Source organism: Bos taurus, chromosome 29, assembly GCF_002263795.3.
Source record: "Bos taurus isolate L1 Dominette 01449 registration number 42190680 breed Hereford chromosome 29, ARS-UCD2.0, whole genome shotgun sequence".
Lineage (NCBI taxonomy): Eukaryota > Metazoa > Chordata > Mammalia > Artiodactyla > Bovidae > Bos > Bos taurus.
The window spans coordinates 48,201,922-48,229,161 of record NC_037356.1 but is presented as its reverse complement, the minus strand read 5'-3'; the positions used below and the strand labels follow the sequence as shown (position 1 = coordinate 48,229,161).

The window sequence follows — 27,240 nt, the reverse complement described above, 5'->3', positions numbered from 1 at the left end:
GAATGGCCTCTGAGGTGCCAGGCGCTTGCACGAAGCCCAGTTAACAGAAAGCGATGAAACTCCCAGGAGCTTACATTCTAGTGTGTGGGGCCGTGATGAGGACAAGCAATATTGATCATATGTACGGAGGTAATATGCCTGGGAAGGGCTATGAGCTCAGGGTGGGGAGACAGAAAGGAAAGAAGGGGAGAGAGGTCAGGGCAAGGGGCACTCCTGGAAAGGCGTGTTGAGATGAATACTTGAAGGAGGAGAGGGGAGCAGCTGGATATGTGGGGAAGAGATTCAGGCCCAAGGGAAACAGCCCACATCATGCGGCCCAGAGGCTGGTTTATTAAAGAAATGCTGAGAAAGTTTGCTGGCTGAAGAGAGGGAGCGGGGTAAACAGGGTCAGAGAACACGCGAGAATTTACCGGTGAAGGAGACTGAAACAGCAGGAGCTTTGGTAGGGCCGTACAACATCAGGCCAGGCTCTGAGGGGCCAGGCTGCTGCGCGGTGGGAGGTGGGCTCTGTGGTGCAGCTGGGAAGTGAGCTGGGGTCCTAAGGTGAGGCTGCTGGTGGCTCGGGGTCAGCAGACGGAGGGGTGTGGGGAGGTGCCAGATTTTGAGCTCACACTCAAGGCAAAAGGCAGTAAAGATTTGGGGGAGACGTGAAGTAGTGGTGAGACAGAGAAGCTGGGCAAGGTCCTGAGTTCTAGCCTGAACACTGGGAGATGGAGACACTCGTGGCAGAGATGGTGCGAGGTCAGCAGAGGGTAGTCAGGGAAGTCTGAACTGGCGCTTTGGACGCATCCACTTTGGGATCTCTCCTCTCTGTCGGGGAAGCAGAAATTCAGGAAGGATTGAGCCGAGAGGTGGGAGGAGTGCTGGGCTCCAGCTCCACACTGGAGACTTCATCAGAGGCGGGGCTAGAGACGAGGGGCAGGGGTGCAGCCCCCTCGGTCCGTCGGGAAGAAGGCTGGAGGAGCAGGGGTGGCCCCAGGAACCGGAGCTCCAGAGTGCAGGCAGGAAAGGCGAGAGTGGGCAAGCATGCTGGTAGCAGAAAGCCGGACTAGGTAACTCCTGCCACATTGGCAGGTGGGGGCCAAGCTGACGACACGCCCCTGGGGGCCTGGGATTTCAGCATTTTTGTCCGGTGAGACAGAGCCACTGGAGGGCCTTTTAAAGCGATGTCTGGAGGGGACTTGAAGGAAGCTTTTGCTGGCAAAGAAGCACAGAAAAGCCGGGCAAACTTGGGACGCAAGATCGGGAAGTTTTGGTGTGGTGGCGGTGGTTTTAAGACAGGAGAGCTACCTAACTGATCTGCAGGGAGAGGGAGCCTGAGTGGCAGAGAGAGGTTGACGCAAAGGCTCCCCCCACTTCCCCCGCCCTCACTCCACTTCCCGGGTCTCCCCCCCAAGGCCCCCCTGCAAAAAAGCAGGTCGGTTCCATTGCACCTCGGGCTTTTAGGGAAGCCCGGGACGCCCCCTGCCTGACCTCACCCTGCCAGGGGGCTTCCTGCCATGCTCATCACCACCATGTAAATTTTACTTGTTTACTTTCAAATTCACAGCCTTTATATTTTAAGAGCAGTCTTAGGTTTACAGGAAAACCGAAGAGAAAAGCGAGTTCCCACTTATCTCCCCCTGTGCACCCAGTCGCCCCGTGAGCCTACCCGTTGTTTTCTTCTGGTGCATTGGTTACAGCCGATGACAATGTTGTCAGCTGACGCCTGGAGTTGAAGTTATGCTTCACGCCTGGTGTTGGCGTCTGATGGGCCCTGAGGAGTGTAGAAAGGTCGTGCACCACGCACGACGCCTGTCCTGGTAGAGGAGTGATTCACACTTCTTGGTGGGCTGTCACATGATAAGTTATGCTTAATACAGGCGCTCCCTGGCGTGGCACTGTCTCATACGTACGCACTTCCGCACACACCCCGTGATCATAACCCAGACACCGTTAGGAAATGGTGTTTCGGATATATAGTAAACATGTCTGAAAGATTTGCTTTTCCAGAACACCATGTAGCTGGAATCAAGTTGTTGAAGCTCGTGTAGTTGGAATCACAGAGCCTGTAGCCTTTTCACGTGGGCTTCTTTCTGACTCATTTTCAACATTTCTTTCTTTCCCCTGTTGTATAAACAGTAGTCTTCTGGAAGCCCTGCTTAAACGCGCTGGGTTTTTTCGCTTCTGTTAGGTCCATACCCTTCTGTCCTTTATGTACCATCTTCGCATGAAATGTTCCTTTGGTATTGAGAGGGTAACAGGCAGGAAGCAGGGGTCTCCAATGGAGGAAATAGGACCTGCCAGTGTCAGACATTTTTTAATCTCATCTCTTAAGCTGCTGCTGGCTGCTGCTTAAGTCACTTCAGTCATGCCGACTCTGTGCAACCGCATAGATGGCAAGCCCACCCGGCTCCCCATCCCTGGGATTCTCCAGGCAAGAATACTGGGGTGGGTTGCCATTCCTTCTCCAATGCATGAAATGTGGAAAGGGAAAGTGAAGTCAACTCAGTCGTATCACATCCTAGCAACCACCATGGACTGCAGCCAACCAGCCTCTCGTCCATGGGAATTTCCAGGCAAGAGTACTGGATGGGGTGGCCATTGCCTTCTCCGCTCTCTTAAGCAGCAGAGAACTACAGTTTACATTTCCCGCCTTGTCTCTGCAAGTTTAAAATAGAGGTTTCTCTTAAAATTCTGTGTTGCAGAAGGCACGTGGCTCCACCTGAACTTAACCTCTCAAATTGAGCTAACCAATGCCCTTTTTCTTATGGAAATGTTTTCTTAAGCTATGTTAATGTACTTATGCTTACCAGACTCTTGTTTCAATAGGGTTCCGCTAAAGGCTCAAGAACTGAATTGACAAACGCATATGTTCTACTCACACATTGTTCTCCTAATCTTAAGTTAGTGAAACTATGTATTTGTAGGAAATCTGCGCTTCTTCAAGACTTCACGTCAACATTTATGGCCGCAGGCTGACTCACCTGGTGCAAGGGTCTCAAATGCATCTTGTGGTGGAGGCGCCCGGTGCCATCCTCTGTTTTGAGACATTTCCTTTCTTTAATTAGCAGACTGCTAGTAGCATCATTCAAAAGCAGAGACATTCTTTGCCAAAAAGATCCGCTAAGCTCAAGGCTATGGTTTTTTCCTGTGGTCATGTATGGATGTGAGAGTTGGACTGTGAAGAAGGCTGAGTGCCGAAGAATTGATGCTTTTGAAACTGTGGTGTTGGAGAAAGACTCCTTGAGGAGTCCCTTGGCACTGCAGGAGATCCAACCAGATCCATTTGGAAGGAGATCAGCCCTGGGATTTCCTTTGGAGGAATGATGCTGAAGCTGAAAACTCCAATACTTTGGGCCACCTCATGTGAAGAGTTGACTCATTGGAAAAGACTTCTGATGCTGGGAGGAATTTGGGGGGCAAGGAGGAGAAGGGGACGACAGAGGATGAATGGCTGGATGGCATCACCTTGACTCAAATGGATGTGAGTCTGAGTGAAATCTGGAGTTGGTGATGGACAGGGAGGCCTGGCGTGCTGCGATTCATGGGTCCGCCAAGAGTCAGCATGACTGAGCGACTGAAACTGGAAACTGAACGAGTAGCTATATAACACGACAGCTTAAAGATGAGCAGGGGGGTACTCCTTTCTGGCCCCCTTCTGATGCCTATGTCAGAAGCTTTTCTATCTCCTTTATATTTAATTAAATTTATCTGGCACAATAAGTGCTTGAAGTGATAAAGCCTCATCTCTAGCCCGATTGAATTATTCTCTTCCCGAGGCCAAGAATCCTGGCATCTTTCGTGTTCAGCAACAACCTTTCAGTATCTCTAATTTCTTGAAGAATCTCTAGTTTTCGCCATTTCTACTGTTTTCCTCTATTTCTCTTGCACTGATCATGAGGAAAGGCTTTCTGGTTCTATTTGCTATTCTTTGGAACTTTGGCACTTCAAATGGGTGTATTTTCCTTTCTCCTTGCTTTAGCTTCTCTTTTTTCTCAAGCTATTTTGTAAGGCCTCCTTCAGACAACCATTTTTGCATTTCTTTTTTCTTGGAGATGGTCTTGCTCACTGCCCCCTGCACAAATTGTCACAAACTCTGTACAGTTCTTAAGAGATGGGATACTCAGACCACTGATGTGGGCCTCTGGAGAAATCTGTATGCAGGTCAAGAAGCAGCAGTTAGAACTGGACATGAAACATGGTGCTCAATCGGGAAAGGAAGTATGTCAAGGCTGTATATTGTCATCTATATTTAACTTATACTGCGAGTAACCATCAAATGAAATGCACGCTAGATGGAGGCTCAAAGCTGAAATCAGAATTGCCAGGGAGAAATATCAATAATATCCAAATAGCACAGATGACACCACCTTATGGAAGAAAGCAAAGAACTAAAGAGCCTCTTGATGAAAGTGAAGAGGAAGAGTGAAAAAAGTTGGCATTAAAACTCAACATTCAGAAAACTAAGATTCATGGCATCTGGTCCCATCATCTTCATGGCAAATAATGGGGAAAAACCAATGGAAACAGTGACCCAGACTTTATTTTGGGGGGGGCTCCAAAATTACTGCGATGGTGACTGCAGCCACGAAATTAAAAGATGCTTTGTTTTTTGTGTGTGTGTGGAGGTCTCATCTTCTCCACAGTATTTGTTTAAAGACCATGCTTTCTTCACTGGATTGCCTTTGCCCATTTTTTGAGAACAGCTGTCTGTGTGTGGGGGTCTGTTTTCTGTGTTCTCTGTCCTACTTCATCAGTCTATTCGTGTGTGCTAAGTCACTTCGGTCGTGTCTGACTGTCTGCGACCCTTGGACTGTAGCCCACCAGGCTCCTCTGTCCATTGGGTTTCCCAGGCAAGAATACTGGAGCGGGCTGCCATTCCTCCTCCAGATCTGTTTGTGTAGCTGTAGGATAATACTACATTCTCTTGATTGCTGTAGCTCTGAAAGGGTGAGTCACTCAGTCATGTCTGACTCTTTGTGACCCTGTGGACTGTAGCCGCCAGGCTCCTCTGTCACGGAACTCTTCAGGGAAGAACACTGGAGTGGGTTGCCTTTTCCTAGCTTACGAAGTCTTAAAATAAGAACATGCTGGTGCCATGCCTTGCCGTCGTTCAGTTGCTAAGTCATGTCGTACTCTTCGGGACCCTGTGCACTACAGCATGCCAGGATTCCCTGTCCTTCACTGTCTTCCATAGTTTGCTCAAACTTATGTCCATTGAGTTGGTGATGCCATCCAACCATCTCATCCTCTGTCATCCCCTTCTCTTTTCTTCTCCTCACTCTTTAGCAGCATCAGAGTCTTTTCCACTGAGTTGGCTCTTATGATCAGGTGGCCAAAGTATTTGGAGCTTCAGCTTCAGCATCAGTCCTTCCAATGAATATTCAGGACTTATTTCCTTTAGGACTGACTGGTTTGATCTCCCTGCAGCCCAAGGGACTGCCAAGAGTCTTCTCCAACACCACAATTCAAAAGCATCAATTCTTAGGTGCTCAGCCTTCTTTATGGTCCAGCTCTCACATCCATACATGACTACTGGAAAAACCATAGCTTTGACTAGACAGACCTTTGCCAGCAAAGTAATGTTTCTGCTTTTCAATACACTGTCTAAGTCTGTCATAGTTTTTCTTCCAAAGAGCAAACATCTTTTAATTTCATGGCCGCAGTCACCATCCACAATGATTTTGGAGCCCAAGAAAATTAAATCTGTCACTGTTCCACTTTCCCCCATCTGTTTGTCATGAAGTGATAGAATCAGATGCCATGATGGTTGTGTTTTGAATGTTGAGTTTTAAGCCAGTTTTTTTCCTCTTTGACCCTCATCAAGGGGATTTTTAGTTCTACTTTGCTTTCTGTCTTTAGAATGGTATCATCTGCATATCTGAGGTTGTTGGTATTTCTCCCAGCATTCTTGATTCCAGCTTGTGATTTATCTAACCGAGCGTTCACATGATGTACTCTGCAATAAGTTAATTAAGCCGGGAGACAATTACAGCCTTGAGATGGTCCACTGCAGAAGGGAATGGCAAAACCCCGTGAACAGTTATGAAAAGACTAACACCTGAAAGTCTGATTAATTAGAAACCTGCAGACTTCCTCTTCCAGCACATTCAGCCATTGGTCTGGCCCAATCGGCACTATCCTAGCACACTCTTCTGCAGGGAAAGAAAGGTTTTCTCCTCAGATCCCTTAACCAGATTCCCATCTGGTATCTGCTCCTCTGCCATGTCTTCAAGCAGACTTGACAACTGATAAGCAATGCCCTGGACCTGAACCATGATTGCCCGTGTGTTTTTCTCACCCAGGAATGACAATCGAATCTGGAGGAAGGATGACATACTTTGTGCCATCTTGACGGCTTGCCCTTTGCATCAGTCGACCTTCCACATGGACATGCAGGCCAAGACCTAACCTTGTACTTCCTGCATCTGCTGTCAGAGAAAGCGGCACTCATTTGTGAGCACAGGTGGGACGTTGCTCCCTCTCAGCCAGGGTGGGACCCAGTCTTCGGGGCCGTAATGGCCTCCTTAGCTTCCTGCACCCACAGCCCTCAATTTGTAAAGCAAAGGCTACTTTCTCATCACTTCTATCTCTAAAAAGCAATGCCATATGTTGTTTAGGAGACATTTAGTGCATTGATGGATGGCAACACAGGATGATGGGAAGATGAGGACTATTTGATGGTGATGGAGGCGTCATGCGGTGTAATGGAGATGACGGTGGTGGTCATGATAATGGTGGTGGTGAAGGCGATGGTGATGTGGTGAGGGATGGTGACGCTGATGCTGATGAGCTAAGCTTTACAGAGCACTTACCCTGTGTAAGAGGGTACTTACTCCCTACTGGAGAAGGCAATGGCACCCACTCCAGTACTCTTGCCTGGAAAATCCCATGGACGGAGGAGCCTGGTGGGCTGCAGTCCAATGGGGTCGCGAAGAGTCAGACACGACTGAGCGACTTCACTTTCACTTTCACTTTAACCCTGTGAAAGGCACCAGGCTAAGGAAACAGTCCGCATTACATTCTCTCACTGCTTTATGCTTCAATACCCTGGTAGAACAGTTACCTCCACTGCAAGAGGAATAGGTTTAGGAAAGTTAGATGACTCAACTTCCCATGACTCGTAGGTATAACTGCTGAGAAGGGAACCCAAGGACTCCGGACAGGGAGGTGCCTGTCCACTCTTCATCCACTTCCTGGACTAAGTCCCAGCTTGTAGACCCTACCTGACACCCGTTCCCAACAGCCTCTAACCCACCTTGCGGTTTCTGGTCTTCTCAGGCCAGAGGTCTATGTCCAAACCCTGTAAAGTACGGAACCCAGAAGAATAGTGGGTTCAATTAGAGGAAAGCACGGGGCAGTGGTAAGGATCGGCTGGGATCGTCTCCATACCTGTTACTGACACCTCACACTTTAGCAAAATCACATATGCATTATTTCATCTTCATCCTTACAGCAATGCTGTGAGGGAGGATCAGTTCCCACTCTTGAAGACAAGGAGAGGGAAGTTAAGAGGATAATGAGCTTGAAAGTGAAGTGAAAGTTTGCTCAGTTGTGTCCAACTCTTTGCGAACCTCATGGACTATACAGCCCATGGAATTCTGGCCATGAATACTGGACGTGGGGGTAGCCTTTCCCTTCTCCAGGAGGTCTTCCAAACCCAGTGATCAAACCCAGGTCTCCTGGATTGCAGGTGGATTATTACTAGCTGAGCTACAAGGGAAGCCCAAGAATACTGGAGTGGGTAATCTATCCCTTCTCCAGAGGATCTTCCCAATCTAGGAATCAAACTAGGGTCTCCTTCATTGTGGGCAGATTCTTTACCAACTGAGCTATCAGGAAGCTTGGCACTTGGTAAATGGCAGAGGTGGAAGAGGTAATTTGACTGTACTTGTCTCACCCAAGCCCAAACCAGGCAAAGAAGGGGAAACTATAAGGTGTTTACCCCGGGAGGCAAGGAAAGAGAAGGTGTGACCAACAGCATTAGTTGTTGGAGGGAAAAAAGTCAAGAAAAAGTCTGCTTCAACTCTCACTTCTCCCCACTTCTGCCATTACAAGTGACGGATTCATCATCCTGGTTTAGGCAAGTGAGAAGTAGAGGTCAGATGTCCATGGGTGAGACCAGCGGATTTCCAGGTGAGCAGGCGCAGGGAGAGCCCTCTGGACCAATCTCAAAAGCGATGGTGGATGAAAAATAGAAGTCTAACACCAGGAGATGTAGCTGGAGTCTGAAACCTGTTGTCAGCAGTCCAGAAGGTGGGATGTTTCTGGAATAGGGGGCTTCCGTTGTCTTGGGCAGTTCTCCAGAGGAGGGGGCAGTTGTGAACTGTTCGGAGGCCAATATTTGTAGCAGGTAGGGATACGAGCACCATCACCTCCAGATTAATAGATAATAAAATTGAACTTGATTATCCAGCCCCCAAGCACAGAGCATATAAATGAAGACACTTCTCAAACATTTGCATTTTAGTTCGGAACATCCCCAGTCCACCCTTCTCAAGCACAGACCCGGCCCCAACACACGTTACAGATCAGCAGGCACTCGAGTGTTGTTGTCTAGTCACTAAGTCGTGTCCATTTCTTTGAGACTGCATGCACTGTAGCCCACAAGGCTCCTCTGTCCATGGGATTTCCCAGGAAAGAATACTGGAGTGGGTGGCCATTCCCTTCTCCAAAGAATCTTCCCAACCTAGGGACAGAACCTGAGTCTCCTGCGTTGCAGGCAAAATCTTTACACTGAGCTGTGTGAAGTCGGGTACTAGAATATGAGATGAAAATAGAAATTGCCTCTGCAATGGTTCTGTTGCAGGAAAGCGGACCCCTTCCAGGGCCCGAAACTGGGCTTTGTCTAACACTCGGAAATGAATTGTCCGAGGAGACACATCTGCTGACAAAGCAAGAGATTTTATTGGGAAAGGGCGCCCGGGTGGAGAGCAGTAGGGTAAGGGAACCCAGGAGAACAGATTTGCCGCAATGACTTGCAGTCTCGGGTTTTATGGTGATGGGATTAGTTTCCGGGTTGTCCTTAGCCAATCTTCTGACTCTGAGTCTTTCCTGGTGGTGCACGTCTTGTTCAGCCGAGATGGATGCCAGAGAGAAGGATTCTGGGAGGTGGTCGGACAGGTGGTGTCTCCTTTTGACCTTTCCCGACTCTTCTGGTTGGTGGAGGCTTATTAGTTCCCTGTTCCTTACCAGGACCTCCTGTCGTAAAACAGCTCATGCAAATGGTTACTGTGGTAACCAGGCCTGGTAGCCTGGCCAGGGTGGGCATTTTCAATCGATGTGCTTCCCCTAACAGTTCTGTCTGGTCCCCACACCTGCAAGGAACTGAAGCTTTAGAAGGAGGCTCCTGGAGAAACAAATCCTTTCGTGAACTCAACTCACAGCCAGACCCTTTTTGTTTCTTCCACAGCTGACCGGGAGTGTGCACGGGACCTGAAAGAGAAAAATTGTTTTGTGGCTTTGGACTTTGAAAAAGAGAAGGCAGAAGCCAACTCTCCCTCCTACCCGCAAAAGTGTCAGCTGCCTGACGGCCAGGAGATAGACCTTGGGAGGGAGAGGTTTTTCTGCCCCGAAGCGCTTTTCCAGCCAGACCTCATAGGTGAGTCCATGGAGGGGGACAGACAGATGAGCACGTCGCAAGGCAGGAGATGGGTTGCCAGGAGGGCATTCTATTTTGAGTAGCAATAATAGCAAGCTGACACCTTCATTTCAAAAGGTCCCCTGATAACAACCGTCACTTGTTAAGCACCAAAACACAGTTTACCACTATTTAAGAAATAGTCTCCAGGACTTCCTTGGTGGCTCAGCAGGTAAAGAATCCACTTGCCAATACAGGAGACTGGGGTTCGATCCCTGGATCGGGACGATCCCCTGGAGAAGGAAATGGCAACCCACTCCGGTATTCTTGCCTGGGAAATTCCATGAACAGGGGAGCCTGGTGGGCTACAGTCCATGGGGGTCACAAAAGAGTTGGACATGACTTAGCAACTAAACAGCGATTAACAACAACATACTCGTCACGTTGCTGACCATTTCAGCCTTCCCCAGATCTCACATTATTTCATCTTACAGATGAAGAGACCTACTAGAAAGTGTTAGCTCGTCCATCAGATGTGATGAGATACTGCCCTGGACAGCAAATCTTTTTCATTATTTATTATTTATACTCTACCTACTTACAAAATACTTTAGAATATAGATTTGAGACAAAGCAAAGAAGCAAAACCCATGGAATTTGAAGGAAACTTTAAAAATCTGGCTGATCTAGAGATTTTAAATGAAGGTTGAGCTGACAAAGCTCTCTGGCAGACATGGGAGAACAGGAAAAAAAAGTGATGAGTTATAAAATTCCCTTTGATTGGGAAAATGAAGTCTGTAAAGTAGTCAAGGAAAGCCAGCTCTTGCCTGAAATCAAAACTTAAAGATAACTGGTTACATTAATAAGGGACAAAGCGGAATAACAGAGAAGTAAACCTCCCCAGAATTAGTACCTAGCAAGGACCCAGCGTTTTTATCTAGTACAGGTGAGCCGGGTTCTGTGTTCTCTGACACGTTGTGTAGGGGGTAAAGGTTTAAAACATGGCACATGCCTCCAGATATCAAGGGGAAATGAAGAAGCCGTTGGATGAAGTTTCACCTGCAGTATGAAAGTTCTCTTCCGGGTCTAGGTAGACTGCAGCTTTGCGGGCACAACCGTGCCTTTGACAGTAGCTGCTGGTGCACACGTCTACACGGCTCCTGTGAATTCGACTTTTCGGTCCTTATCCCAGGGTCACACGTCAGTACCGTCACAGCTGAGGCCACAGTGATAGGCACCCGCCATCCCTCCCAGCACCTCACACTCTCAGACAGACGGGACCACAGCGCACACATCCTTTAGGTCTGGTCTCATTGCATCGGAGGCCATATAGGTGAGGGCTGAGTCCGGAGAGGAAGGACCAGGATAATTCTGCAAGGCCACCGGAGCAAGAGCCTGCAGCTACAGAAGTCCTTTCGTAAGGCGATCAATGCCGATGCACTGAAAACGGGTAACTCACAGACAAACAGAGCAAACACGGACACCAAGGGGGCGGCGTGGGCTGGGAGACTGGGACTGACGTTTACACGCTGCTGACGCGCGTGTAAAGCAGACGACGCGTGGGAGCACGCTGCTGACGCGTGTGTAAAACAGACAACAAGTGGGAGCCTGCGTACAGCTCAGAGAACTCCGTGCTCCTCGGTGACCTACATGGAACGGAAATCCAACAGAGAGGAGACATATGTGTGCGTATAGCGGATTCACTTTGCTGAACAGCAGAGACGGACAAACACCATCGTAGAGAAACCATACCCAATAGAAATGAATCTAAAGAATTTTTAAAAATTAAAAATTAATAACTGTCGGTGACATTTCAATGCAAGGTCTTCTGGGTGAGCGAGGAGAATTGACGTGTACTTCTCCAGTCGTGAGTGGTGGGCCCCACGGCTGCGCTGGGCGTTCATGTACTTTGCTGTGTTGAACCCGTAAGGGCCTTGCGGTCAGCGGTGCTGTTTGTCCACTGCACTCGAGCTGCCTGAGACTCGGGGGCCCCTGCGTCCCTGGTCCCTGCCGGGGAAGGGAGGAGCCCAGGGGTGCAGCCATCCCCTAAGTCTCTTCCTTGTTCCGTCCGTCCTGGCAGAGCGGAACAATCTGGGCATTCACATTAAGGCCTTCGAGTGCATCAGCTCCTGCAACCCCGCCTTCTGGAAGATCCTTTTTGGCCACATCATCCTGTCGGGAGGTACGGGCACCTGCTCTGGCTTGAGGTCCCGGCTGCAGAAAGAAACATCCACCCTGGTCTCCCCGAAGATTAATGTGAAGGTAGGCTTCCTACACCCACCCTCTGGGGCTCAGCGATTTATTCCACAGATGTTCCTGGAATGCCTCTGAGGTGCCAGGCGCTTGCAGAAGCCTCAGTTAACAGAAAGCGACGAAACTCCGGGAGCTTACATTCTAGTGTGTGGGGGCCAGTGATGAGGACTAAGCAATATAGATCATATGTACGGAGGTAATATGCTGGGAAGGGCTATGAGGCTCAGGGTGGGGAGACAGAAAGGAAGAAGGGGAGAGAGGTCAGGGCAGGGGCACTCCTGGAAAGGCCGTGTTGAGTGAATACTTGAAGGAGGAGAGGGGAGCAGCTGGATATGTGGGGAAGAGCATTCAGGCCCAGGGAACAGCCCACACAGCGGCCCAGAGGCTGGTTTCTTAAGGAAATGCTGAGAAAGGTTGGCTGGGCTGAGAGAGGGAGCGGGGTAAACAGGGTCAGAGAAGCCACGCGAGACTTTACCGTGAGGGAGACTGGAAACCAGCAGGAGCTTTGGGTAGGGCCGTGACAACATCAGGCCAGGCTCTGGAGGGGCCAGGCTGCTGCGCGGGGAGTGGGCTATGTGGCTGCAGCTGGGAGGTGATGCTGGGGTCCAGGTGAGGCATGCTGGTGGCTCGGGGTCAGCAGCACGGAGGGTGTGGGGAGGTGGCCAGATTTTGAGCTCACACTCAAGGCAAAGGCAGTAAGATTTTGGGGGAGACGTGAAGTAGTGGTGAGACAGAGGAACCCTGGGCGGGTCCTGAAGTTCTAGCCTGAACACTGGGGAGATGGAGACACTGTGGCAGAGATGGTCGAGGTCAGCAGAGGGGTAGTCAGGGGAAGTCTGAAGTGGCGCTTTGGACACATCCACTTGGGATCTCTCCTCTCTGTCGGGGAGCAGAATTCAGGAGGGATTGAGCTCAGAGGTGGGAGGAGGCTGGGCTCCAGCTCCACACTGGAGACTTCATCAGAGGCGGGGCTAGAGACCAGGGGCAGGGGTGCAGCCCCCTCGGTCCGTCGGGAGAGGCTGGAGGAACAGGGGTGCCCCCAGGAACCGGAGCTCCAGAGTGCAGGCAGGAAAGGACGAGAGTGGGCAGCCCTGCTGGTAGCAGAAAGCCGGACTAGAACTCCTGCCACATTGGCAGGTGGGGCAAGCTGACGACCAGCCCCTGGGGGCCTGGGATTCAGCATCTTCTGTCCGGTGAGACAGACCACCTGGAGGGCCTTTAAAGCCGATGTCTGGAGGGGACTTGAAGGACTTCTGCTGCAAAGAAGCACAGAAAAGCCGGGCAACAGCTGGGACGCAAGATCGGGAGTTTTGCAGTTGTGGTGGCGGTGGTTTTAAGACAGGAGAGCTACCTAACTGATCTGCAGGGAGAGGAAGCTGACGGTGCAGAGAGAGGTTGACGCAAAGGCTCCCCCCACTTCCCCCGCCCCTACCCCCACTTCCCGGGTCCAGATCTGCAAAAAGCAGGCCGGCTTCCATGCACCTCGGGCTTTAGGAAGCCAGGGACCCTCCCCTGCCTGACCCTCCACCCCTGCCAGGGGGCTTCCTGCCATGCTCTCACCACCATGTAAATTTTACTTGTTTACTTTCAAATTCACAGCCTTTATTTTTTAAGAGCAGTCTTAGGTTTACAGGAAAACCGAAGAGAAAGCGAGTTCCCACTTATTCCTCCCTGTGCACCCAGTCGCCCCGTGAGCCTACCCGTTGTTTTCTTCTGGTGCATTGGTTACAGCCGATGAACCAACTGTTGTCAGCTGACGTCTGGAGTTGACGTTATGCTTCACCCCTGGTGTTGTGCGTCTGATGGGCTCTGAGGAATGTAGAAGGTCGTGCACCCGCAGACGCCCTGTCCTGTAGAGGACGTGATTCCACATTCTTGGTGGCTGTCACATGATAGTTCATGTTATAACGCCCTGGGCGCTGCCCACTGCTCCCCACCTCCCCCGTCCCCAAGCAACGATGGATGATTTTAATGTCTGCATAGATTTGCCTTTTCCAGAACACCATGTAGCTGGAATCGAGTTGTTGGAAGCTCGTGTAGTTGGAATCACAGAGCCTGTAGCCTTTTCACGTGGGCTTCTTTCTGACTCCATTTTCAAACCTTTTCTTTCTTTTTTCCCCCCTGTTTATAAAAGTAGTTCTGGAAGCAATGCTTACGCGCTGGGTTTTTTCTGCTTCTGTTAGGTCCATACCACTTCTGTCCTTTATTGTACCCATTTTCGCATGAAATGTTCCTTTGGTATTGAGAGGGTAACAGGCAGGAAGGCCAGGGGTCTCCAATGGAGGAAATAGGCTGCAAGTGTCAGACATTTTTTAATCTCTCTCTTAAGCTGCTGCTGCTGCTGCTAAGTCACTTCAGTCATGTCCGACTCTGTGCAACCCCATAGATGGCAGCCCACCAGGCTCCCCCATCCCTGGGATTCTCCAGGCAAGAATACTGGGGTGGGTTGCCATTTCCTTCTCCAATGCATGAAAGTGGAAAGTGAAAGTGAAGTCACTCAGTCGTATCCAACTCCTAGCAACCCCATGGACTGCAGCCCACCAGGCTCCTCCGTCCATGGGATTTTCCAGGCAAGAGTACTGGAGTGGGGTGCCATTGCCTTCTCCGCTCTCTTAAGCAGCAGGAGGAAACTAACCAGTTTACATTTCCCCGCCTTGTCTCTGCAAGTTTAAAAAGAGGTTTCTCTTAAAATTCTGTGTTGCCAGAAAGGCACCTGGCTCCACCTGAACTTAACCCCTCTCAAACCTTGAGCTAACCAATGCCTTTTTCTTATGGAAATGTTTGTCTTAAGCTATGTTAATGTACTTATGCATTTACCCCAGACTCTGTCTTCAAGTAGGTTCCGCCTAAAGGCTCAGAACTGACTTGACAAACCAGTATGTTATACTCACACATTGTTCTCCTAATCTATGTTAGTGAAACTATGTATTTGTATGGAAATCTGCCTTTCTTCAAGATTCACGTCAATCATTTTATGGCCCAGGCTGACTCACCTGGTGCCAAGGGTCTCAAAATGCATCTTGTGGGTGAGGCGCCCGGTGCCATCCTCTGTTTTGAGACATTTCCTTTCTTTAATTAGCAGACTGCTAGTAGCATATTCAAAAGCAGAGACATTTCTTTGCCAACAAAGATCCGTCTAGTCAAGGCTATGGTTTTTCCTGTGGTCATGTATGGATGTGAGAGTTGGACTGTGAAGAAGGCTGAGTGCCGAAGAATTGATGCTTTTGAACTGTGGTGTTGGAGAAGACTCTTGAGAGTCCCTTGGACTGCAAGGAGATCCAACCAGTCCATTTTGAAGGAGATCAGCCCTGGGATTTCTTTGGAAGGAATGATGCTGAAGCTGAAACTCCAATACTTTGGCCACCTCATGTGAAGAGTTGACTCATTGGAAAAGACTCTGATGCTGGGAGGAATTGGGGGCAGGAGGAGAAGGGGACGACAGAGGATGAAATGGCTGGATGGCATCACTGACTCAATGGATGTGAGTCTGAGTGAATTCTGGGAGTTGGTGATGGACAGGGAGGCCTGGCGTGCTGCGATTCATGGGGTCGCCAAGAGTCAGACATGACTGAGCGACTGAACTGAACTGAACTGAGTAGCTATATAACATCCAGCTAAAGATTAGCAGGGGGTACTCTTTCTGCCCCCTTCTGATGCCTATGTCAGAAGCTTTCTCTATCTCCTTTATACTTTAATTAAATTTTATTGCACAAAAGTGCTGAGCGATAAAGCCTCATCTCTAGCCCTGGATTGAATTATTCTCTTCCAGAGGCCAAGAATCCTGGCATCTTTCGTGGTTCAGCAACAACCTTTCAGTATCTCTAATTTTCTTGAAGAGATCTCTAGTTTTTCCCATTCTACTGTTTTCCTCTATTTCTTTGCACTGATCATTGAGGAAGGCTTTCTGGTCTCTATTTGCTATTCTTTGGAACTTTGCATTCAAATGGGTGTATCTTTCCTTTTCTCCTTTGCCTTTAGCTTCTCTTCTTTTCTCAGCTATTTGTAAGGCCTCTTCAGACAACCATTTTGCATTTCTTTTTCTTGGAGATGGTCTTGATCACTGCCCCCTGCACAATGTCACAAACCTCTGTCCACAGTTCTTAAAGAGATGGGGATACCAGACCACCTGATGTGCCTCTGGAGAAATCTGTATGCAGGTCAAGAAGCAGCAGTTAGAACTGGACATGAAACAATGGACTGCTTCAAAATCGGGAAAGGAGTATGTCAAGGCTGTATATTGTCATCTATATTTAACTTATATGCAGAGTACATCACATGAAATGCCACGCTAGATGGAGCTCAAGCTGGAATCAAGATTGCAGGGAGAAATATCAATAATATCAAATACACAGATGACACCACCCTTATGGAAGAAAGCAAAGAACTAAAGAGCCTCTTGATGAAAGTGAAAGAGGAGAGTGAAAAAGTTGGCTTAAAACTCAACATTCAGAAAACTAAGATCATGGCATCTGGTCCCATCACTTCATGGCAAATACATGGGGAAACAATGGAAACAGTGACAGACTTTATTTTGGGGGGGCTCCAAAATTACTGCAGATGGTGACTGCAGCCACGAAATTAAAAGATGCTTGCTCCTTGGAAGAAAAGCTATGACCAACCTAGACATCTCTTTGCCCACAAAGGTTCATCTAGTCAAAGCTATGGTTTTTCCAGTAGTCATGTATGGATACGAGAGTTGGAAGCACATTAGAAGCAGAGACATCTCTTTGCCCACAAAGGTTCACCTAGTCAAAGCTATGGGTTTTCCAGTAGTCATGTATGGATATGAGAGTTGGACTGTAAAGAAAGCTGAGTGCCAAAGAATTGATGCTTTTGAACTGTGGTGTTGGAGAAGACTCTTGCGAGTCCCTTGGACTGCAAGGATATCAAACCAGTTCCATCCTAAAGGAAATCAGTACTGAATATTCATTGGAAGGACTGATGCTGAAGCTGAAACTCCAATACGTTGGCCACCTGATGCAAAGAAATGACTCATTTGAGAAGACCCTAATACTGGGAAAGATTGAAGGTGGGAGGCAGGATGACAAAGGATGAGATGGTTGGTTGGCATCACCAACTCAACGGACATAAGTTTGGGTAGGCTCCGGGAGTTAGTGAAGGACAGGGAAGCCTGGAGTGCTGCAGTCCATGGGGTCACAAAGAGTCGGACATGACTGAGTGACTTAACTGAACTGATACACTGGGTTTGGAGTTTCAGTCCCAATTTGTGCCATGAAGAAGCATCTTCCTATCTCTCCCTCTAATTGTAAGGAACCAGCTCAGCATGAGCTCAGGCTGGGTGGCTGGGGGTTGGAGGGATGGGGCCACCCACGTGCTCTTGGTTAAATAGGGGCCTTCTTCACCCCTCAGAGACTGAGGACCGAGGCTTGTCCCCCAAGCACAGCAGTGCTCCTTGCTCTGGCTGGTCTCTATGCCTCCTCCTCCAGAGCTATTGGGGCAACAGGGAAGACTCAGGAATTTCATGGAAAGGTAAATGTATCAGGTATTGTATAATCAATACAGGCCTCCCTTCCAAAGTCAGCAGCCCTCTTGTATATACATTATACATAAAGCTCCATTCAGTTCAGTTCAGTTCAGTCGCTCAGTCATGTCCGACTCATTGCGACCCCGTGCATCACAGCACGCCAGGCCTCCCTGTCCATCACCAACTCCCGGAGATCACCCAAACTCAGGTGCATCGAGTTGGTGATGCCACCCAGCCATCTCTTCCTCTGTTGTCCCCTTCTCCTCCTGCCCCGAATCCCCCCCAGCATCAAGGGCTTTTCCAATGAGTCAACTCTTCGCATGAGGTGGCCAAAGTATTGGAGTTTCAGCCTCAGCATCAGTCCTTCCAATGTATGCCCCGGACTGGTCTCCTTTAGGATGGACTACATTATTATTATACAAATCCATGTAATACTGGAAAATTAATCCCATCCCTTCCTTCTTAAGACTGGAACCCTCATCATAAAATAGGATCCACCAGGGCACACATTTATATTAAAGAACAGTGCCCCAGCCTTTGCGCTTCCTAAGGCTGCCGTCTTCTTTATACAGTTTCGTATGATGCTACATAAATATAGGTGATGTTGGAAAATTGTTACTGACCTGCTTCCTCACCTCCCAAGGCTGCAGCCATCTCACATGAGATGAGACATTTACATAAGTATTAGAAAGCTCTTACCCTTCACGGCTTCTCACTCTGATGTCCTCTGCTCTCCTTGAGAATACATTTCCGCTGCTCCTCCTCTTGACCCTCCGAATTCTTACCTGTGAAAACCTTGCATTAAACCAGGAAGTGAAAATGTTAGTAACTCAGTCATGTCCAACTGTTTGGACATGACTGTAGTCTGCCAGGCTCCTCTGTCCATGGGATTCTCCAGGCAAGAATACTAGAGTGGGTTTCCATTCCCTCCCTGGAGAATGGGATCTCCCCGGCCCAGCATCAAACCCCAGTCTCCCACATTGCAGGCAGAATCTTTACCATCTGAGCCCCTGGGGAAAACCCTAAACCAGAAAGGAAGGCAAGCTTAGCCAGAATGGAAAACAAATGGAAATGTGTACATCTCTCTGTGTTTCTTGACCACCATTGCAAAGAGCACCCTTTATACTGTCATGCAGTGGCTTTGCCTACCAGCCTGTGGCTGGACTGAGGTTTGAACCAAAGTCTCCCATCCCCACTTCTTCTGAGCCCTCAAGTTACTCCTCCAGCCCCCCACCCCGAAAACTTCTCCATATGAAGCTTGAAGACATCACCCTTTTTCTGTAACTTTATTAAAACTTAGCTCTGTCTCTGCCCAAGTTCTCTCCCATCTAGACATCTCTGGAAGAGAAGGGGATATGGGTTCACCTTTAGTTATCAACAGAGCTCATTATATTGCCCCCTAAAGAACAGAAGGATGCTCTCCCTAAAACAGACTCATCTCCCTTCAGAGAACAGCTGGTTTCCATGGGGCCAACGTTTAAAATAATAGCTTCTCCTGACAACCTAAATCTTGCTATAATAATGTTCGTGTGCCGTGATTTCCTCTTATTTCTTTAGGAGAATTTTTTCCCCTTAGAATCCATTTCCAGATGGGTATTTCTTGAGCCAGAAATATATGCACTGGTAAGGCTTTTGGAACCTACAGCCAAGGTGCCCCTGAGAAAAGCAAGCCTCTAGTCCTGTGAACACCAGGGAGGCAGTGTCTCACCGACGTTGTTCCTTCAGCATCAGTTCAGTTCAGTTCAGTTCAATTGCTCAGTCGTGTCTGATCTTTGCGACCCCATGGACTGCAGCACGCCAGGACTCCCTGTCCATCACCAACTCCTGGAGTTCACCCAAACTCATGTCCATTGAGTCGGTGATGCCATCCAGAAATCTCATCCTCTGTCGTCCCCTTCTCTTCCTGCCCTCAATCTTTCCCAGCATTAGGGTCTTTTCAAATGAGTCAGTTCTTCGCATCAGGTGGCCAAAGTACTGGAGTTTCAGCCTCAACATCAGTCCTTCCAATGGGGTCCATCATTTTTAAAACTCTTTCCCAAGTGGGTAGATGAAAAATAACTGCTTTAATTTTGTTTCTTTAATGACTAATGACGGTGAGTCTTTGGCAGGTTTCCTAGTTGTCTGTAGTTTTCTCTTTTTCTTTTTTTAAATTGAAGAACAGTTGTGTTCATTTCTGCTATTCACCAAAGTGATTAAGTGATACACATGGATTCATTTTTTAATGTTCTATCCATTATGGTTTATCTCAGGATATTGAATATAGTTCCCTGTGCTATATACCTTCTTGTTTATCTTCTTTTATATTTTTGTAATCACTTATTCCAACCTTCTGGCCATTTTTTTCTGCTGGGGGCTTTGCTCTCTTTTGAACGAACAGACCTCATTTTGTGGACACCTCTGCCTGGTTTTGTTTGTTTGTTTACACAGGACATAGATGGGGCCTGTGGCTCATCCAGGGTGGCAGCTTATTGATGGAAAAAAAGTCAGAACACAGGGTCCCAGGCACCTGTGACCAGCTCTTTTCTCTGCCTGATGCCTGACCCTGAATGTGCTCCTTGTTTTTCTTTCCCCTTAAAATTTTAGCAGTTTTTCTTGTCTTAACCAATAGTAGCAGATGGTTTCCAAGCCAAGCATGGTTCTATGGCAATAGAGTCAGCAAGCTTCCCCATGACTGAATCTGATAACTCATCTTCCCTCATTCCCACTTCCAACTGGACCGTGGGTGTCTGAAAGCCTCCTTCTAAATCCCTTTGCCCTGCAGTAGTGTTCACCTCGCTTTTTAGGAGAATAAACGTGTTGTACTATGACGTATCTAAGAGCCTTAAGGAAAGTCAGTGAACATGTGAGGATGACACCATCTGGCCTTGAGCAAGTGAACTGTCCTTCAGAGCCTCAGTGATGCCACCTGGCAAGTGGGTGTGGAGACGTTTACCTGCTCAATCCAGGGGTGACGTGACTTGGAGAAGAAACACCACTATCTGCCCCATGGGTGGCCAATGTCAGCGTAAAAGTAAGAGCAGAGCGAAACCAGAGAAAGTCTTGGTGTGATGCCTCGGGTGGCCAATGTCAGCGTAAAAGTAAGAGCAGCGAAACCAGAGAAAGTCTTGGTGTGATGCCTCAGGCGGTAGATGAGATCTTCTCCACGTGGTCTGATTGCTTGGATTTTTTTTTTTTTTTTTTTTGCTTAGCTGTATTTTTTCTACAAAATAACGTGTGCCTTTTGCATAGTCTTAATACACACATCAAGTGTGTCATGCATTTTAGAGTGAATCCAAGAGTCAGCTGTGAGTCCTTGGTGTTCTTATTCCTTTTATCCTATAATTTTAAGCTACAAGCAGCGGGATGAGGGCCACGGAGCATCTTTAAAGGTTGGAATAGACTGTACTTCCTGGGGGGCCAGGGGGCAATGACTGCCTGTGAAGTTCGCTCAGGGATTGGCATTCTGATCCCCAGTTTGTTAGGATTTTGATCCAGGTTTCTCTCCCTCTCTCCCCTCTGACCCTCCCTCCTGCCTCACCCTCCTCCCTTCCCTCCTCCACCCCCGTGCAGGCGTCCACCTGTCCGTATTCCATGTACGGTGCGTGGGTAGGTGGCTCCATGCTGTGCTCGCTCTCCACCTTCAAGGACATGTGGGTCACCATAGAGGAATACAGGGAGATGGGCTTCTCCGTCGTCGGCAGGAGGACCCTCTGATTCGTGGCTGTCTGGACCACAACAGCTGTCTCACGAGCTCCAGGCAGAACCTCAGCTTGACTGAATTGATCAGAGCTCACAACAAACTCAAATGTGGGCATGGCCTTTCCTCCCCCAGACTTCGATTAAAAGGGTCAATAAAGAATAGACAGCCTCTTTGAGCAAGGCTTGCAGCATTTTGGGAAATGCTCACAGGGCTCTCTCTGCATCAGAGCAGAGTAATGAGCGGAGGGGATCTCTGGCAACTGTGTATCTGTCAGTGTGGCTAAGCTCTGCTGAAGAAACAAACATCCCCCAAGACTCAGTGCCACAGAACAAAAGTCTGTTTCTCATCCATGTTGCAAGTCCATTGAAGGTCCCAGGGACTCACTCCTGCTTCACCCTCACCCCCGCAATCAGGCTGACAGCTGACACCATCTGGAACATTGTCTTGCCCTGTGAGTGCACATACGGGTGCCCTGGAGGAACTTTCCCTGGCAGCAAAGGTACACGCGGCACATCTATCCACAATTAATTGTCCAGAGGAAGTCACATGGCCCCAGACCACCATGGGGGCTGGGGAGGGCCCCCTGACATGAACTTGACCTCCAACGTGGCAGGAACAACATGGATGCTCTGGTTCCTGAAAGCACAGTTAAGTTCATGAAAGCATATCCTTCATGTATTTATTCCTCACTTATTCCACATGCTGCTGCTGCTGCTGCTAAGTCACTTCAGTCGTGTCTGACTCTGTGTGACCCCATAGACGGCAGCTCACCAGGCTCCCCCATCCCTGGGAATTCTCCAGGCAAGAGCACTGGGGTGGGTTGCCATGTCTTCCTCCAGGGAGGGATGAGACCTGCATCTCTTCTGTCTCCTGTGCTGGCAGGTGGGTTCTTTACCACTGGTGCCACCTGGAAAGCCAAGAATCATATACTTCTTACTTATGTTTGTTAATCCCATCTGTATAGTACCGCCAGTCTTTGCTCTGTGTATTGTCTTATGTTCTAGAGTGTAGGATTTTTATTCCTTTAAAACTGTGTACATAGTATGTATATGGTAAATTTAAATATCAATATTTAAAAAAAGAACATGTGAAAGCTGGTGGTCATTGCTGAAGAGAGATATTACAGACTTTGCTTTTCAAGAAATAAGTCTGTGAGATTGGCTTATTTGAGCTGATTTCGTGGTGCAGGAGCCAAAGTTGAGAGAGAGGTTCACGAACTTGAGCAAGGTCATTTGACAGGGATGGGTTTAAATCCGTAAAGAACCCCAAGTAGGGGCACTGGAGATCAGGGGCAGAGAATGAGGAAAGAAAGTCACCACGAGCATCCGGAAGTAGTTCCCACCTAGAGGCCCAAGCCCCGCTGCATCCGTTAGCAGCCGTGAAGAGATACCCAACGCCCAAGGTAAGAGAAACCCAACTAAGACGGTAGGTGTTGCAAGAGGGCATCAGAGGGCAAACACACTGAAACCATACTCACAGAAAACTAGTCAGTCTAATCACACTAGTACCACAGCCTTGTCTAACTCAATGAAACTAAGCCATGCCCGTGGGGCAACCCAAGACGGGCGGGTCATGGTGGAGAGATCTGACAGAATGTGGTTCACTGGAGAAGGGAATGGCAAACCACTTCAGTATTCTTGCCTTGAGAACCCCATGAAAAGTATGAAAAGGCAAAATGATAGGATACTGAAAGAGAAACTCCCCAGGTCAGTAGGTGCCCAATATGCTACTGGAGATCAGTGGAGAAATAACTCCAGAAAGAATGAAGGGATGGAGCCAAAGCAAAAACAATACCAAGCTGTGGATGTGACTGGTGATAGAAGCAAGGTCCGATGCTGTAAAGAGCAATATTGCATAGGAACCTGGAATGTCAGGTCCATGAATCAAGGCAAATTGGAAGCGGTCAAACAAGAGATGGCAAGAGTGAATGTCGACATTCTAGGAATCAGCGAACTGAAAGGGACTGGAATGGGTGAATTTAACTCAGATGACCATTATATCTACTACTGCGGGCAGGAATCCCTCAGAAGAAATGGGGTAGTTGTCATGGTCAACAAAAGAGTCCGAAATGCAGTACTTGGATGCAATCTCAAAAACGACAGAATAATCTCTGTTCGTTTCCAAGGCAAACCATTCAATACCACAGTAATCCAAGTCTATGCCCCAACCAGTAACACTGAAGAAGCTGAAGTTGAACGGTTCTATGAAGACCTACAAGACCTTTTAGAACTAACACCCACAAAAGATGTCCTTTTCATTATAAGGGACTGGAATGCAAAAGTAGGAAGTCAAGAAACACCTGGAGTAACAGGCAAATTTGGCCTTGGAATACAGAATGAAGCAGGGCAAAGACTAATAGAGTTTTGCCAAGAAAATGCACTGGTCATAACAAACACCCTCTTCCAACAACACAAGAGAAGACTCTATACATGGACATCACCAGATGGTCAATACTGAAATCAGATTGATTATATTCTTTGCAGCCAAAGATGGAGAAGCTCTATACAGTCAGCAAAAACAAGACCAGGAGCTGACTGTGGCTCAGACCATGAACTCCTTACTGCCTAATTCAGACTTAAATTGAAGAAAGTAGGGAAAACCACTAGACCATTCAGGTATGACCTAAATCAAATCCCTATCCCTTATGATTATACAGTGGAAGTGAGAAATAGATTTAAGGGCCTAGATCTGATAGATAGAGTGCCTGATGAACTGTGGAATGAGGTTCGTGACATTGTACAGGAGACAGGGATCAAGACCATTCCCATAGAAAAGAAATGCAAAAAAGCAAAATGGCTGTCTGGGGAGGCCTTACAAATAGCTGTGAAAAGAAGAGAAGCGAAAGCAAAGGAGAAAAGGAAAGATATAAGCATCTGAATGCAGAGTCCCAAAGAATAGCAAGAAGAGATAAGAAAGCCTTCTTCAGCAATCAATGCAAATAAATAGAGGAAAACAAAAGAATGGGAAAGACTAGGGATCTCTTCAAGAAAATCAGAGATACCAAAGGAACATTTCATGCAAAGATGGGCTCGATAAAGGACAGAAATGGTATGGACCTAACAGAAGCAGAAGATATTAAGAAGAGATGGCAGGAATACACAGAAGAACTGTACAAAAAAGATATTCACGACCCAGATAATCATGATGGTGTGATCCCTCACCTAGAGCCAGACATCCTGGAATGTGAAGTCAATTGGGCCTTAGAAAGCATCACTACGAACAAAGCTAGTGGAGGTGATGGAATTCCAGTTGAACTATTCCAAATCCTGAAAGATGATGCTGTGAAAGTGCTGCACTCAATATGCCAGCAAATTTGGAAAACTCAGCAGTGGCCACAGGACTGGAAAAGGTCAGTTTTCATTCCAATCCCAAAGAAAGGCAATTCCAAAGAATGCTCAAACTACCACACAATTGCACTCATCTCACACACTAGGAAAGTAATGCTCAAAATTCTCCAAGCCAGGCTTCAGCAATATGTGAACCGTGAACTTCCTGATGTTCAAGCTGGTTTTAGAAAAGGCAGAGGAACCAGAGATCAAATTGCCAACATCCGCTGGATCATGGAAAAAGCAAGAGAGTTCCAGAAAAACATCTATTTCTGCTTTATTGACTATGCCAAAGCCTTTGACTGCGTGGATCACAATAAACTGTGGATAATTCTGAAAGAGATGGGAATACCAGACCACCTGACCTGCCTCTTGAGAAATTTGTATGCAGGTCAGGAAGCAACAGTTAGAACTGGACATGGAACAACAGACTGGTTCCAAATAGGAAAAAGGAGTTCGTCAAGGCTGTATATTGTCACCCTGCTTATTTAACTTATATGCAGAGTACATCATGAGAAACGCTGGACTGGAAGAAACACAAGTTGGAATCAAGATTGCCGGGAGAAATATCAATAACCTCAGATATGCAGATGACACCACCCTTATGGCAGAAAGTGAAGAGGAACTCAAAAGCCTCTTGATAAAAGTGAAAGTGGAGAGTGAAAAAGTTGGCTTAAAGCTCAACATTCAGAAAACGAAGATCATGGCATCCGGTCCCATGACTTCATGGGAAATAGATGGGGAAACAGTGAAAACAGTGTCAGACTTTATTTTTCTGGGCTCCCAAATCACTGCAGATGGTGACTGCAGCCATGAAATTAAAAGACGCTTACTCCTTGGAAGGAAAGTTATGACCAACCTAGATAGCATATTCAAAAGCAGAGACATTACTTTGCCAACAAAGGTTCGTCTAGTCAAGACTATGGTTTTTCCTGTGGACATGTATGGATGTGAGAATTGGACTGTGAAGAAGCTGAGTGCCGAAGAATTGATGCTTTTGAACTGTGGTGTTGGAGAAGACTCTTGAGAGTCCCTTGGACTGCAAGGAGATCCAACCAGTCCATTCTGAAGGAGATCAGCCCTGGGATTTCTTTGGAAGGAATGATGCTGAAGCTGAAACTCCAGTACTTTGGCCACCTCATGCGAAGAGTTGACTCACTGGAAAAGACTCTGATGCTGGGAGGGATTGGGAGCAGGAGGAAAAGGGGACGACAGAGGATGAGTTGGCTGGATGGCATCACTGACTCAATGGACGTGAGTCTCAGTGAACTCCGGGAGTTGGTGATGGACAAGGAGGCCTGGCGTGCTGCGATTCATGGGGTCGCAAAGAGTCGGACACGACTGAGCGACTGATCTGATCTGATCTGATCTGATTTGCATCCTCCTCTCCCCTGGCCCCTGGCAACCCCTCACCTGCTCTCTGTCCCTATGGAGACACCCTTATTCATTTCATAAACGTGGAGGTGCACAGTACTGGCCTTCCCTATGTGGCTTCTTTCACGGGCTGTATCTCCAAGCTGCATCTGCGTTGCAGCCTGTGTCTATAAATTCCTGCCTTTTTGTCACTGAGTGAGTCCCAAGGTGTGGCTGGACTGCATTTTGCTTTTCCTCATCCTTTGACTCTGACAACTTCCGTGTAGACACGTAAGCGCTACCCCCTCCTCCCTGCCTCCTGCGTAGATTGGAGCTGACCTTGGGAGCCCTGGGTTGAGGGAGGCTGGGTCCTGGAATCCCAGCTCAGAGAAGAGGCACTGAGACTCTCAGATGATCAGTAAACAGACTCATCTTGTGTTGGGTTAAGCTGCCAAGACCAAGGGTCATCTGTTGAAGCAGCTGGCGTTTCCCTAAACGGTATGTACATGGAGGCCACAGGTAGGGGCAGAGGTTTCATCCTTTGATGCCTGAAGCCAGCCAGCCCTCAGTTTTTCAGTTTAATGACATAAACCACACACCCTTTTTTGTTATAATTAAGTCTCAACTGAATCTTTCTTTATCTCTTGGGAGCCAAAAATAAGTGTGCATGATGCAATCTACAATAAACAATTAGAAAATAAGATTGAGAAAGGACAACAAATGCTGTAAAATACCTAGAGAAGAAAAGTAAACGAACAAGAAACGTACAAGACTTACATTAAGAAAACCCTAAGCTTCTACTGACTTACTAAAGAAGACGCCAGTACAGGGAGGAAATAACATGCTCGAGGGTAAGAAACGATATATAAAATGTCAGTTCTCCCCAGTTCACCTAGAGATCAGTGCAACCCTAATCAAATTCCAGTGAGATTTGAGTGGAATTTGACAAGATGATCCAAGTGTCATTCAGAAGAGAAAATACCAAAAATACCGAGGACCGCCCCAACGGGCTCCCACTTGGGGTGTCCAGAGCCGCCCCCTTCACAACAGCCAGCAGCACACCCGGGCCATGGCCCAGCCACGCCTGAGTCTCGGTGCTTCTCAGAGAGCCACTGCCCAGCACCCTGGGATGTGGTCCTGGCTGGTCGAGGTCCCCAGGATACAGAGCACAGCATGTCAGGACAGGACTGATACATTCGTGGTGCAGCCCTCTGTCTCCCTCTGCGTCTTCCTTTGGGGTGGTTGGGATGAAGTTTACACCTACCCTCTCCTGCAAGTATGGGCATATGACCAGAGCCTGGCTGACCAGTCCCAGTGGAATGTCACCCAGGCTGGGTCAGTGAGACTCAATTCCAGGACATTAGCTGTCGGATAGCAGCTCCCATTGGGAGGGAGCTGCCCTCTTAGATAGAAGCCTAGAGCTGCCGACTGCAAGCTGCCACGATGGAGAGCCCGCATGAGAACCACACCATTGCAGAAGATCCTGGGGTGCGGAGAGGAGAAGGGAAGGGTGGACGAGGGAGAGAGACAGAGAGAGAGAAAGGGAAACAGAGGAGATTCTGACGCCTCACAGCACGGCTTC

At 48.1% G+C, this 27,240-nt stretch overlaps 1 protein-coding gene across 6 annotated transcripts in view; it reads left to right on the top strand.

The window, feature by feature from the left end:
* ACTE1 (actin epsilon 1) overlaps nt 1–21,154 on the top strand; it is a 61,130-nt gene extending 39,976 nt beyond the window's left edge. For all 6 annotated transcript variants that reach the window (XM_059883129.1, XM_015461397.3, XM_059883127.1 and 3 more), the window contains 2 exons: nt 11,643–11,824; nt 20,850–21,154. In XM_059883129.1, coding sequence (XP_059739112.1) covers nt 11,643–11,824; nt 20,850–20,993 — 326 coding nt within the window. In that variant the 3' untranslated portion in view covers nt 20,994–21,154. The remainder of the gene's footprint in view (nt 1–11,642; nt 11,825–20,849) is intronic.
* Nucleotides 21,155–27,240: the final 6,086 nt, after the last annotated feature.